Genomic DNA, 14,241 nt, shown 5'->3' on the forward strand with positions numbered 1-14,241 from the left:
AAAATGCATTTGATGAACTTGAAAATTTGAAAATAGACTTTTATTGATCACTTGATGAGAAATCGGTTGTTGAAAATGATGTTTTTGATTGATGATACATGTTTAGTTGTGTTCCTTGTCAAAAGAGCTTTCCAACGGTATAAGATACGCCTTCTAGTTGTTTACGGTTTGCGTTTTATGGTTGTTTGAAGTTTTGACCAAGACTTGAACATTTGAAACTGACCAGGCACCAGACCCCGTGTATGGCCGCGGCGCGGCGCTCCAGGTCGCGGCGCGATATAAGCCGCGTCCAGATTCTGTTTCCCTTGACCTTTTTACTAAAAATGTTTGACATGTTCTAGACCTCCAATTTACATGCAACTTGTTTTAACATGCTTATATATGAATAACTAGCATAGAAAAATAGTTTGGGACCCGACCCGAACGTGTTGACTTTTTCGTTGACTTTGACCAAGTTTGACTTTTAGTCAAACTTAACCAAACTTTTATACAATCGTTCTAACATGCTTTTATACTTGATTCTTGCATGAAACTTGACAACGTGATTCACATGCTATACTATTCGAGTCGTAACGAGCCATAGGACTAATTGAACACATTTCGCTCGACCTTGTGTCGTAACCGGTTAATTGATACAACTTACTTGTTTAGGTCAAGGCTAAGAAACATTCATGCACACGTTTACTTTGTGAAGTACATTTATACTCTTGCAATCAAAGGTGAGATCATAGTCCCACTTTTACTCTTTTTGAACTTACATTTGGGATGAGAAAACATAAACATTTCTTTACTAAGTGAACACAAGTACAGGAAAACAAACATTCTACATACGAGTTTAGAACAAAATCCTCAATTCGATTATCATTAGTTACACTTGCCGGGTGTAAGTGAGAACTTATGTTGTATGGATCCATATGGGTTTGACAAACCCTCATTCAAACGGTTCGCTACCGTTTACGAATGAAATATATTTTCGAGAAACAGTGTATGTTCTAGCACTAAGTGATGGGGTTCAATGGAAGGAATGTTAAGCATTGATAATTGGGTGCTCGTGAAACAAACTTTTGGAATGTATTACTATTATTTCATTGATGCAAATCTTGTGGTTCACTTGTACTTACTTACTTAAACCTATGATTTCACCAACGTTTTCGTTGACAGATTTCTATGATTTTCTCAGGTCCTTGAACGATACATGATACATGCTTCCGCTCATTATTTTGATACTTGCATTGGATGTCGAGTATATATGCATACACAGAGCGTCTTTTGGCTACTTTTAAATTGTGTTGCATAAGTTTCATTTGTACTTATAACTTTGTAACGTAATTTTGTAGTGGAACTATTCTCGTAAACTTTGAAAAATCTTTACATTTGAAATGAATGCGACATATCTTTTGGTCAAACGTTGTTTTAAAGACTTATGACCACGTAACGGGACCTAAGTAGACGGCGCCGTCAATGATGATTTTGTCGGGTCGCTACATGTATGTCCGTTTGGACAATTAACTAATGTATTAAATGTTTTAAAGTTATTAAACTTATTATTGTATTAAAGATGTTTATGAAAACACAATTGGGACCTAAGGTATTATTTAACGCGTATTAAAAGAAAAAATTTTTGTGGGCCGGTTTTAATACGGGTTGGGTCGTTACATGTTTATAATGTTTAAACAGGTTTGATTAATCAACATATGTCGAAATGGGTTTCAGGAACCGATCAAATGTGTTTAAAAAGGCTGAAACTGGATTTTTAGAATGAGGTGCGCCGCACCCATGGGGGAATGCGCCGCACCATAACATGTAAAAAGTTACTGACTTCGTAATGTCAAAATTTCGCTTTAAGTTGCGCCGTAATGGACACCTGGTGCGCCGCACCTGTAGCCTGTAGAAAAAATTTTTATTTATGGTAATTAGTTTAAGGGCATCTCAAATTTGTAGTCATCAAATTTGTTATAACAAATACTGAGTTGAGAAAAATAAAACTCACCATTCAATCTATTTTAGTCTCTTCAACGGCTGATTAACAACCTGCACATCTCAATCGACATTCAAACGTCACAAACACATGCCATATATACTCCATATCTCTACCTTTTACAAAGCGTAAAGTTCACATCCGACATGTCAGTCTGACAATGTCCTTCCCTTTCATTTTCCACGTGTAATTTTTAAATTAATACTGTAAATACTTCTTAATTCCCGTAAAGAGACACGTGTCTGTCAAAAAGCCCATTAACCTAACTTACTTATAATCATACGGAATAAATCAGACTCTTTCTCTCTCTCTCAACTTTCTCACGACCTAGCCAATTCCACCGGCGATTATGGCCTCCGGCGGTCATAATCGCCGTCGCCGCTACAACAGAATTATTCCCTACAAAATTACAAACCGAATGGTACAATTTTTATATAATAACTCCGGTATAATTAAACTCGATGATACGTCATTTTCTTCGAATCGCCGAAAATCATCTGGTGGCTGGAATACACATGAAGACGGCGTGTGTTTGCAACGATTTAGGGTTTGAAACGATTTAGGGTTAACGGCGTTTCAATCAGAGGTTTGTTTTTTTTGTGATTTTTTTTTTTTTTTTGTGATTTAGGGTTAGCGGTTCGATTGTTGCTATATGTAGCTTTAAGTTTAGCGTAGCTCACTATATCAGGCTAAATTGCCAAATTGGTAAAATTAGAATAATAATAATATTTTGAATAATAATAATATTTTTTTTAGTTTCAATCATTTATCATTATTGAATGCGGCTATATGCAGTTTGAAATGCTATGTGAGTTGTATCAGTTTGATGCTATTTAGAATCCGTTGAATCACCTATATGCAGTTTTGTTAGTTTGGGTCAAAATAACCCCTATGTTTCATAATATGCTGATTGTGGGTCAAAATAACCCCTATGTTAATGCAATTTCAGTTACAAACTGCAATTGCATAATATGTACTGTGATGCTTGTGTGATCTATGAGATAAATTTGTATCCTTAATAATAAAAATAGGGGCTATTTGGACCCAAACTCTGTAATAATACGACTTTTGTACATTGGCTCAAACTCTGTAAGTTTTAACCAATTCCATCATTGTTAATTATGATTGTGGATGGTCAAAAATGGGTGGAAGGTCTACTTTGAATTGGTTGTGGCTAGAAAAGTGGCATAATTTGAGTAAAGGAATAAAACTCAAGAGTCAAAACGTTCATGCTAAAGATATCATACTTGATTGTGGAAAGTCAAATGAGCATTACAACAAATTATGTTTGGAAGATGGAAGACTCAAAGAGATGTAGAATTATAGTTCATAGTTATAGTAGTACAACTCATGAACCCAATCTTAGGTACACCGAGAGTAGAAACCATGATTTTAATTAGCTTAGAATTTTAAAAGATTATAACATACCCCTCTTGGGCACATTGACTTACTATGGTTTTTAGATAGTTGTTAATTCTTTATGCTCACCATTTTTATTAGCTTAGAACCTTATGTTGTAATGGACCATGAGTTTTTTTTATTGTTTAGAGTATTATTTTACTTTGACGGTGCCTTCTTTTTTGGGTTTTATTGGACATTTTTATAGAAATAATCACCATCTTCTTTAATGAAGGTACTTCTGATCTTTAGCATTCATTGTATACACACTTGATTCACTGCTGATGTACCTAATATCAATGCAGGTTAGATGTCGGGGAAGGGGATCGACTTTTTTTCCTGCTGCCCAGTTACACTGTAGCTTCATTAGTGTAATTTTCGGGATCTTGGTGCGATTATTTGCTGATGACCCACGTTTCACAAAAGGTAAAGAACCCGATAAGAATGTAAAAAGTCAAACTTTATGGTCATAAGTCAAAAAATTGATGCGGGAAGCAAAGTGGGTTGTAAAGATTCAATCTTTTCGGATAATTGTAGGCAGCTCAAGGTGTCTCGGTTTCATTTCCATGGTCAGTGTTATCGTTTGCACTTATGTGGTTGGAATTCGCGAGCTTTTCGCATAAGAAAACTGATTCTTTGATTAGTTTACTTATAGTCGGTAATTCTTTTGGTTGTTTGTTTGGTGGTCGGGTCGGTGACATTTTGTCGCAGCGGTTTTTGAATTCAGGTAGGATTATTTTAGCCCAAATTAGCTCGGCGTCAGCAATTCCTTTCGACACGTTGCTTTTGCTGGCGTTGAAGGATGATCCATCAACTACGTTTGCTCATGCAGTTGTGTTGAGCGTCATGGGCTATTTCATTTCATGGAACGGGCCAGCCACAAACAAGTAAATTTTCTAACATGTTTCCTTAGAGGTACTCGTTTTGACACATCACTTTAAAGTATCTCATTTCAATTTAAATTTTATCTCTAACGGGATAAATGACCAATGTGGAGGAGTAGCGAAACAGGAAATGAAAAATTAGTAGAATGATCGAGAGTTACCTAATACCCCGTATTTTTTTTATTAAATATGATTATTATAAGTTTATCATTTTTGAGAAATAGACAAATTGGTTGACCCAATTTGATCTGTATTGGCTTGCTAATATGCACATTTTGACTTTTGAAACGTCGCTAACCTCCATGACCCGCCTATTTTCCAGAATGTTATTGTGATTTATTTTTTTTCTTATTTTTTATATTTTTTCTCAATTTGTGAGGGTATGGCATGGACAAAGCATCAGGTGTCTCAATTACTCATCAAGAAAACAACACATCCAACTAAGGGTTTCCAAAATGAACAGTCCATGTTATTATATTGTTATCATACAATAGATGTATGTTATGATCATGTTAACATATCATCACGCTTGAAGTCCACAGAGAGATGTATCATGTATGTTATGTTTTTTGTCTTAGTCACCCAAGATTTTTACATACATAATATGTATGATAAGATGAATGATAGTTTTATATGAATTTATGAGTTCTTTCCGTTTTTTTCTTTCTTTTTCTATGCTTAGAAATTAATATTTAGAATGATAACATTGATTTTTTTGTTAAAATTTTTATCTTTGTCATTTAAAATGATAACATCTATCATATGAATGTTATTGCTTCTGCACTTACACAACTTAAGTACTTCTACATTGATTACTCCAAGTAATTTGGGGTAGGTTTAAAAACCCTGTAATCAAAAAGTTACATAGGTTATGTACATTTTATTGGTTATGTAAGGTTCACTACATAACTATAAGTGTTAAGGGCTATCTGCATTACTACTTATAATGCAAACTATTTGGTAAGTGCAAGTTGCCTACTTGGAAATTTAAAGTTGTCTAATTGTATTTCACTAGATGGCCAGCAGAGGCTGAAATTGAAGCTAAAAAAACATGAAAACAAGATTTATAGAACGCAACTATGTAACTATGTAACTACCTTTTATGAGCATTTAACTATGTAACTATGTTATAGAATGCAACTATACAACTATACAGTCCGTGGTGACTTTCATCAAGAAATCCCTATCCGAGATCGTGGGATCTTCATTTATTAGGATTATAGTGATTATTAATTATGATGTAGGGCTGATTTCCACAACAAGTGATTAACGAACCTAACCATTTCAATGCTCTTTATACAGAAAATGTGTAATTGGAGCATGTGATTGCTTAACCATCAAGAAGCCTTTTCTGGATTTTCGTCTTAATTATTCATATTTATGGATAACAATCAAAGTCTTCACCTTTTTGCTTTTTTACTCTCTAATAAAGCTTTCAATATTATTTCCCTCATATCTATATGCTCCGTGTGTGTGTATATATATATATATATATATATATATATATATATATATATATATATATATATATATATATATCAAATTGTGATATTGTCTTTATCATACCGTTAGTTGATATAACATTATACGTTTCCAAATTGTTTGATTAAGAGTCGCCGTGCAACGCACGGGCTCTTAAAGGCTAGTAATCTATAAACCTGGAAATTGTGTGTTTAAATCTATAAACATGATGTCATTGACATCAAAAAGTTCATTTTCAATGATTCAAGTATATATATATATATATATATATATATATATATATATATATATATATATATATATATATATATATATGATATTAAGTAATAACTCCTATGGCTATAATATAGGAATAACTAAATACGTGTAGAGTCTTTACTGATCTTAAGAAAAATATTCAAATTTTGAAAGAAAAAAAATTAGCAAATATGAATTAAAAATCAATTTCAAAAGTATAGTGGCACTGATATTTTGGGATTAAGGTCTCTGTCGGTTGAAAACTATTAACAGAAAAGATGAATGTTGACCTATTCCTAAATTAGTAGGACCAGATGATATCACAATTAAAAAAAAATTGAATAACCCTAAAAACTGCAATATTAGAAATCAAGGAAAAAATATGATACGAATAAGATTAAAATAAATAATTAAATTAATAGTTGTTCAAAAGGAGATTAACTGTAACGATCCCAAAACCGTTTACCAAAAATGAAGCACTTTTTTTTATAAGTTAGGTCCCAATATAGCGTCCATAATACATAACATTTCCAACTCTGTTTTAACCAAAAACATGATATCATAACGTTACGTTTAACAACTTATAATGACCCTTGGTACACAAATGACACATTACAAAAGCATTTGTAATAATGACCAAATTACACCATATACGGGTTAAGACTCAATAAGCCAACCCGATACCAAGAGCATAATTCCAGGGACTACCAAATTCCTAATCTGCGTCCAAATATCCAAAAGCTATCCCATCGAGCCCAAGCGCTCCTACGCATATAGTCTATCAACTTGCTAGTTTCAAAATCACAATACCTGTAAAAAGGTAAACAACGAGAGGGGTAAGCATAAAACTTAGTGAATGCAATATATATATATATATATATATACAATTTATATACTTGCACCCATTTACACAAACACACATAAAATCCCGCATATCAATGCATACAAGCTAGCATTTTCAAACGTACAAACTAGCGTCAAATATAGTACATAATCTTAACAATATAAATGCTAAATAATAAACAACACACAAACCATTGAGGTTCACAACATCTGTTAGTATTCAATACTAGCCCCGCAAATGGTATTGTCAACATAGAACTTAAATTCCATCCGCACTACTTAATGTGGTATCGTCAACATCGAACTTAAAACCCACATATGAGGTATCGTCAACATCGAACTTTGAACCCTCATCACGCATCACTACATAAGTGTTATGGCATCGTCAACATCGAACTTTAAATCCATACACGAGGTATCGTCACCATCGAACTTTAAACCCTCATCGAGCGTCATTACAATAAAGGGGATGGCATCGTCAACATCGAACTTTAAATCCATACATGAGGTATCGTCACCATCGAACTTTAAACCCTCATCAAACAATAACACATACAAGGATATGGTATCGTCACCATCGAACTTTAAACCCATACCCCACAAGTAAATAAACCGTTTACATACATATATAATTATTCCACTCACCCGAAAATGTCTGCACAAGTCATGTATGTAAATCGCCTTCAAAAGCAACCGAGCAAACCTATACCTATAATACGCATATATGTATACACATAATCAACATACATTCTCTACAAGAGAATTCGACGCCAACACCCTCAACCAAGGGTTCATACCTACCTCCATAATCCGCCCATTTAGACACCTAAAGTGAAATTCACCAATTACCACTACGGGCAGTAATTCTGACCCATTCAAAAAGGTACAAACTAACACTTATTGCACTTGAACTTACAAAACCAACCATAAGTGCAACTTGGCCCAAATTGCACTTAACCACCAAAATAAGTCAAGTTTGACCCAATATCATCATTACTAGTTATTTCATCATAAAATCACTAATAACACTTAACAAAAGTGTTTAACATCCATTTAATCCATAACTAGGGTCATCATCAAATTTGACCCAATTCAAGTTACCCATTTTGACATAAGTCTCAAAAACGCCCAAAATCACTAACAGCTAGTGATTATATTTTCAAAACATCAATTAACACCTAAACCAAGTATTTACATACTCGATTCACCAAAACTTGACTCAAATATAGGTTTGACACTAAATCAAAGTCAACACCCATTTTGACTAGCAAACTTGTTCTTAAGAATATCAAAACACTAACACATTTACAATCTAGTGATTTAACACCCAAACCATGACAAATACTTCCAAATTCGTCATCAAACCCTAAACCCACAACAATCGGGTTCACTTACACTAACAATACAACAAAACCCACAATTTCATGAGAAATGGGGTTTATAACCCTAACTAGCACAAACCCTGACATACTTCAAATTAAACAATGAAATTTAGTTTTAGGTTTTACCTCATACACCAAAGAGAAGCCTAGAAGCTAAGCACACCAAGATGAGCTCTAATTTGGCCAAGAATCACCACCTTCATCTCTAGTTTAAGCTCTCTCTCTCTAAAAACCAACTCCTCTCTCTAAAAAGGGTTTAGTTGGTGAAAATGAAGATAAGAATGAGATCTAGATCTGATCTCCAGCTATATATACACCCACATGTGAAAGTACCAAAATGCCCTTCTTATTTTCCAATTTAAAATGAAATTCTGCACAAAATCCCGACGTGGACCGCCGGGCCTAAGTGGACCGCCGGTCCAATTATGAGTTGTTGACAAAAAGCCTAGTGCTGGACCGTCGGGCCAATCTAGACCGCCGTTCCAGTTTGTTCCTGTTTTTCCTTTGAACTAAGGTTGGACCGCCGGGCCAATCTACACCGCCTGTCCACCCAGCCTTTGGAAATTCGAGTGTTACATTAACAGAAGATATACATCTCTTTACTAGGTATATAGATTAACCCTTATAATTGGAAGAATATAAACTAAACATCCATGAAAAAACTTAATGAAAGGGCTATTAATCATGAATATATACTTGATTACATGCTTCAGGTCCAAAACCGAAATAGAGTATAATGATGGACGAAGAATTTAGATGTCGGGATTTAGAATTTTGAAACCCTAATAAACTGAATAGATCATGGGACTAACCTGAATGATTGTGAGGTTTTCCCCTTTGTAAGGCACATGTGATTTTTATAGATTAATGAATACTAATCGAAATTAATTAGATAGATAGGACACGTGGCAGTCCTCATTATCAAGCATAATCACTTATTTTATATAAGGTAATGATTCATTTTACCTTATAAACAATCAACAATCCATGCCTCAACATCTCATTCTGTACTTCGAGCATAATCATCGTTCTACGTATCGTTCTACATCAATTATCTTCGTTCTGCATGACGATTATGTAATTTTTAATGTTTTAGAGATTATTTATTCTAAGTTCCATCCGAAAAATCAAATGAGATTAATATCATATTAACTCATTAAATCTATATTACATCTGAAGAAAATATATATGTATATATATTTTCATAAAGATTGTAATTAAAAATTCTTTTGTACAAACTGTTAATGATGAAAATATTTTAACGGGTAGGTAATACCCGAGGAATATTTATATTTTACATTAATAAGTTACACTGTACATTCTTTCAAATCTGATTCAACAGTCATTTACTATCCTATTTACAACCACCGATATACGTATCTGTTCACCGCAAAATAACCATTTTCATTCATTTTCATATTTGGATTTTGATCTATCAGAATCCAACAAGTGGCATAATGAAGAAAACATTGGACAAAATAAAAATTTGTTAGAAACAAACGAATTAACTATGAGAAATTCTATTAAGAATCTAATGGTGTATCCTATCGTATACACGCATAAAAGACGTAATGGTTGCATAAAAGTAGCATCAGGAAGGCTGGAAACAACAGTTTTGTGGAGTTGTCCGTCCATCATTCTCCGCTATACAGGCTGCTCCGTCGTGCATAAGCCCCGAAGATCGCCTAGCGTGTAAGCCTTGGCCGGAGAACGCCATCTTCAGCATAAATTTCGGATCACGAATAATAGAACGTATCATCATCTGACACGTGTCCTCGAGCAATCTGGTGGATCTGACACTATAAATAGACCCCTTGGGTCGTCATTTTACACAGTTCAGATATTCTGAAAACTTTGAGAGCTGAGACTTCACTTCTCTCTCTCTCTACTTTCTCTTACTAGAAGTCATCCGGCTAGCACTTTTTCGCTCTACGGACGACAGATTGATTAAGCCACCCCACAAGTTTCTACACTTGTGAACCGGGTCTGCAGGAATTATTTCCCAAGGGTAAACATCAATCGGCAACACTCCACCTCCTAAAGCTAGATAACTTCTAGTATTATGTTGACACACTAAGCCTTACCTCATAAGGAAATAGGTGTTAACAATGGCGCCATCCGTTATTTAAATGAATCATCTCACCAACACTGATAAAGACGGCGAGGATAACGAATTGATACCCATAGAAGTAGGCATGATACATCCATGGAAAGCTGGACAACGGAGGAAGGCAGAAGTGTTAGAAGATTGGGAAGAGCAATTAATATCATTTCCTTCTATGTGCAACACAAATCCATCCGATGGTCCAGTGGTTATAGAAGCGCGAGTTGCTAATTGCTTAATACACAACATTTACACTGACACAGGAGCTGGAGCAGACATTATGTATGAACATTGCTTCATACAGCTTCTCAAAGATGTACAAGAAAAAATGAATGAACCATATGTGCCGTTAGCAAGTTTTACAAGTGAGCCGTCCTGGTCTGAAGGAAGTATTCTGCTTGAAGTAACCTTGGGCAAGCCACCCCTAAGACGCACAGCCAACATTGAGTTCCTGGTGGTTAAAGCAAATTCACAGTACAACATAATTTTAGGAAGAACTGCTTTAATGACGTTTGGAGCTGTAACATCAACTGTACATGGCATGATGAAGTTTCCAACGCCAGGTGGAATAGCAACGTTATATGCAGAACGGCAGAAGTCTATTGAGTGTTCTCAAGTAACAAAGGCAGTAATTAAACCAATCATACACAATGATGGGTCAATTTCACCGAATCTTAAATTTCCAGATCAGAAAATCATAATTGGGCACACGTTGTCCGCCGAATATAAAGAAAAATTATACAACATTTTGACAACAAATTTAGACGTTTTTGCATGGCAACCGTCTGATATAACCGGTGTTCCAGGGGAAATTGTAGAATATAGGCTAAACGTGAATCCCAACATACATCCTGTTTGTCAGAAAAAGCGTGGCATGGCGCCAGAAAGAAGCAAATTCCTCCGTGATGAGTTACGAAGTTTGGTGGATGCTGGGATCTTGCGAGAGGTTAAATATAAAATATGGGTAGCCAATCCAGTCATGGTTAGGAAGCCGGATAACTCATGGTGGATGTGTGTGGATTTCACGGATATCAATAAAGCATGTCCAAAGGATAATTATCCTTTTCCTGAAATTGATTGGAAGGTTGAATCATTGGCAGGATATCGATTCAAATGTTTCCTAGATGCAGCTAAGGGATATCATCAAATCTCAATGGCTTTAAAAGATGAAGACAAAACGGCTTTTCACACAACGAAAGGCATATTCTGTTACATGAAAATGCCTTTTGGTTTGAAGAATGCAGGAGCAACATATCAACGACTTATTGATATGGCGTTTAAGGATCAAATTGGGCGAAACTTAGAAGCTTATGTTGATGACATTGTCATCAAAAGTCATACTGAAGAAAAGATGTTACGAGATATACAGGAAACTTTTGCATCTCTGCGAAAAATTAACATGAAATTAAATCCCAAGAAGTGCACGTTTGGTGTAGAAGAGGGAAAATTCTTAGGTCATATTGTCACAGAACGTGGTATTAAAGCTAATCCTAAGAAAATTCAAGCAATTGAAGATATGAAGTCACCAACTAGCAAGAAAGATGTTCAACGGTTACATGGATGTCTAGCAGCATTAACAAGATTCTTGTCCAGAGCAGCTGAAAAGTCGTTTCCATTCATGAAGGTGTTAAAGGGCTGTTTAAATAAAAAAGATTTTGTGTGGACGGTGGAAGCCTAAAATGTATTCCAAGAGGTCAAGCAGTTGCTAAAAACATTACCTACATTAACAGCACCAAAAGAGGGGGAAACCCTAATTTTGTACTTAGCTGTCTCAAAAGAAGCAATAAGTTCTGTCCTAATCGCAGAACGGAACGGCGTGCAAATGCCTATATAATTTGTTAGAAAAGTGTTGCAGCTTAGTGAAACAAATTATCTACCACTTCACCGCATGGTTTATGCCCTTGTGCATACTGCACGACGTTTACGAAGATATTTTCAAGGTAATCCCATTTTAGTGTTAATAGATCAACCATTGAAGCAAATACTCCGGCGTCCATAATCATCTGGCTGTTTAGCAAAATGGGCCATCGAGTTGGGGGAGTATGAAATCAATTTTGCTCCCCGGAATGCAGTTAAAGGACAAATTTTGGCAGATTTCCTCTTGGAGACAAATGAAAAAGTAGAGTATGACAACAAAATGGCACCATCACAGCATGAGTGGGAGTTACACACTGATGGAGCATCCAGTGAAGAGGGAATAGGTGCATGACTAGTTTTAACAAGTCCAGACAGTGAAGAGTATACTTATGCATTGATTTTTTTTTTTATGCTTCAAACAATGAAGCAGAGTATGAGGCATTACTCTCCGGCCTCCGCATAGCGGTAGAAATGGGCATAACAAATTTACGAGCATATGTTGATTCTCAAATTGTCGCCCAGCAGGTTAATGGAACGTTCGATGCAAGGGATACATCCATAAGGCAATATGTAAAGTTTGTGGAGGCAATTTCAAAGAAATTTTATAACCTTGAAGTCGTGCAAATCCCTCGAAATAAGAACAAAAAAGCTGACGTCTTGAGCAAGTTAGCTACTTTAACCTTTGATCATTTGCACAAACGAGTGTTGGTTGAAGAGCTTAAGGAGAAATCAATACATGGAAAAACAATTATTGCAATAGTTGAAGGAGCTAAGGAAACTTGGATGACTCCATATTTGAGATATTTGCATGATAGATGGTTACCTGTTGATAAGGCGGAAGCAAGAAAAATAAGAGTGACAACACCAATGTATGAAATTGTTAACGGTGTCCTTTATCGAAGATCTTACAATGGTCCGTTGTTGAGGTGTTTAACTGAAGATGAAGCATTAAAGGTGGTCAAAGAAATGCACGAGGGAGTTTGTTCTCAACACTCCGGCTTCCGTACTGTGGAGTCACGGATCATGCGACAAGGGTATTTTTGGCCTTCCCTTTATCGAGATGTTGCAGAAATCATAAAAACATGTGAGAATTGTCAGAGGCATGGTATAATTCAACGTCTCCCAAAGTATGAATTGATACCGGTGTCATCTGTTTGGCCGTTCTGCAAATGGGCTATTGATATTGTGGGACCATTCAATAGAAGCACTGGTAATGCTAAGTTCTTGGTGGTAGCAATCGATTTTTTCATGAAATGGGTTGAAGCAAAGGCTTTAGCAAAAATCACAGGAGAAAATGTCAAGAAGTTTGTCTGGCATTATATCGTATGCCGTTATGGGGTGCCAAATGAAATAGTCAGCGATAACGGCAAGCAATTTGCAGAAAATCCATTTCGGAGTTGGTGTGAATAGCTGGGCATAAAGCAAAACTTTACATCTGTTGCTCATCCTCAAGCGAACGGACAAGTGGAGGTTACCAACAAGGAAATCGTTGCTGGCATTAAGGCACGGTTGGGTCTGAGTCAAACTGGATGGGTGGATGAGCTGCCAAATGTGTTGTGGGCACACCGGACAACGCCAAAGCGGAGCACAGGAGAAACACATTTCAGTCTAGTGTACGGTACAAAGGCAGTAATACCGGCTGAAATATGTGTACCAACACAACGCATTATGGCATTTGATGTTGAGGTTAATTCTGAAGCATTAAGGGAGAATCTCAACTTGTTGAAAGAAAGAAGGTTAATGGCCGTCATCCGGCAAGCAAATCACAAGCATAAAATGGCAAAATATTACAACAAGAAAGTGCAGCATGTGCAGTTTGAAGTAGGTGATTTAATGCTACGAGATAATGAGGCAAGCAGGAAAATCAAATTTGGAAAGCTAGCCCCAAAATGGGAAGGACCTTATAAGGTCACAAAAGTAAATCAAAATGGATCATACATGCTTGCTGCGCCTTCCGGCGAGCAATACGAAAGAGCTTGGAATGCAATGAATTTAAAGAAATTTTATGCGTAGCACTATATGCATGGACAGCTTGATCAACTGTCAAATGCATGAGATATAGTCATAAATGTAAAA

The 14,241-nt window shown here is 35.8% G+C and overlaps 1 protein-coding gene across 1 annotated transcript; it reads left to right on the forward strand.

The window, feature by feature from the left end:
* Positions 1-2,327: 2,327 nt before the first annotated feature.
* Positions 2,328-4,267, forward strand: LOC139849297 (uncharacterized). The gene is made up of 4 exons (XM_071838953.1): positions 2,328-2,508; positions 2,607-2,632; positions 3,682-3,822; positions 3,914-4,267. Exons 1-4 carry the CDS (start codon positions 2,328-2,330, stop codon positions 4,265-4,267), a joined length of 702 nt encoding a protein of 233 aa, XP_071695054.1.
* Positions 4,268-14,241: the final 9,974 nt, after the last annotated feature.

This window comes from Rutidosis leptorrhynchoides, chromosome 5, assembly GCF_046630445.1.
Source record: "Rutidosis leptorrhynchoides isolate AG116_Rl617_1_P2 chromosome 5, CSIRO_AGI_Rlap_v1, whole genome shotgun sequence".
Lineage (NCBI taxonomy): Eukaryota > Viridiplantae > Streptophyta > Magnoliopsida > Asterales > Asteraceae > Rutidosis > Rutidosis leptorrhynchoides.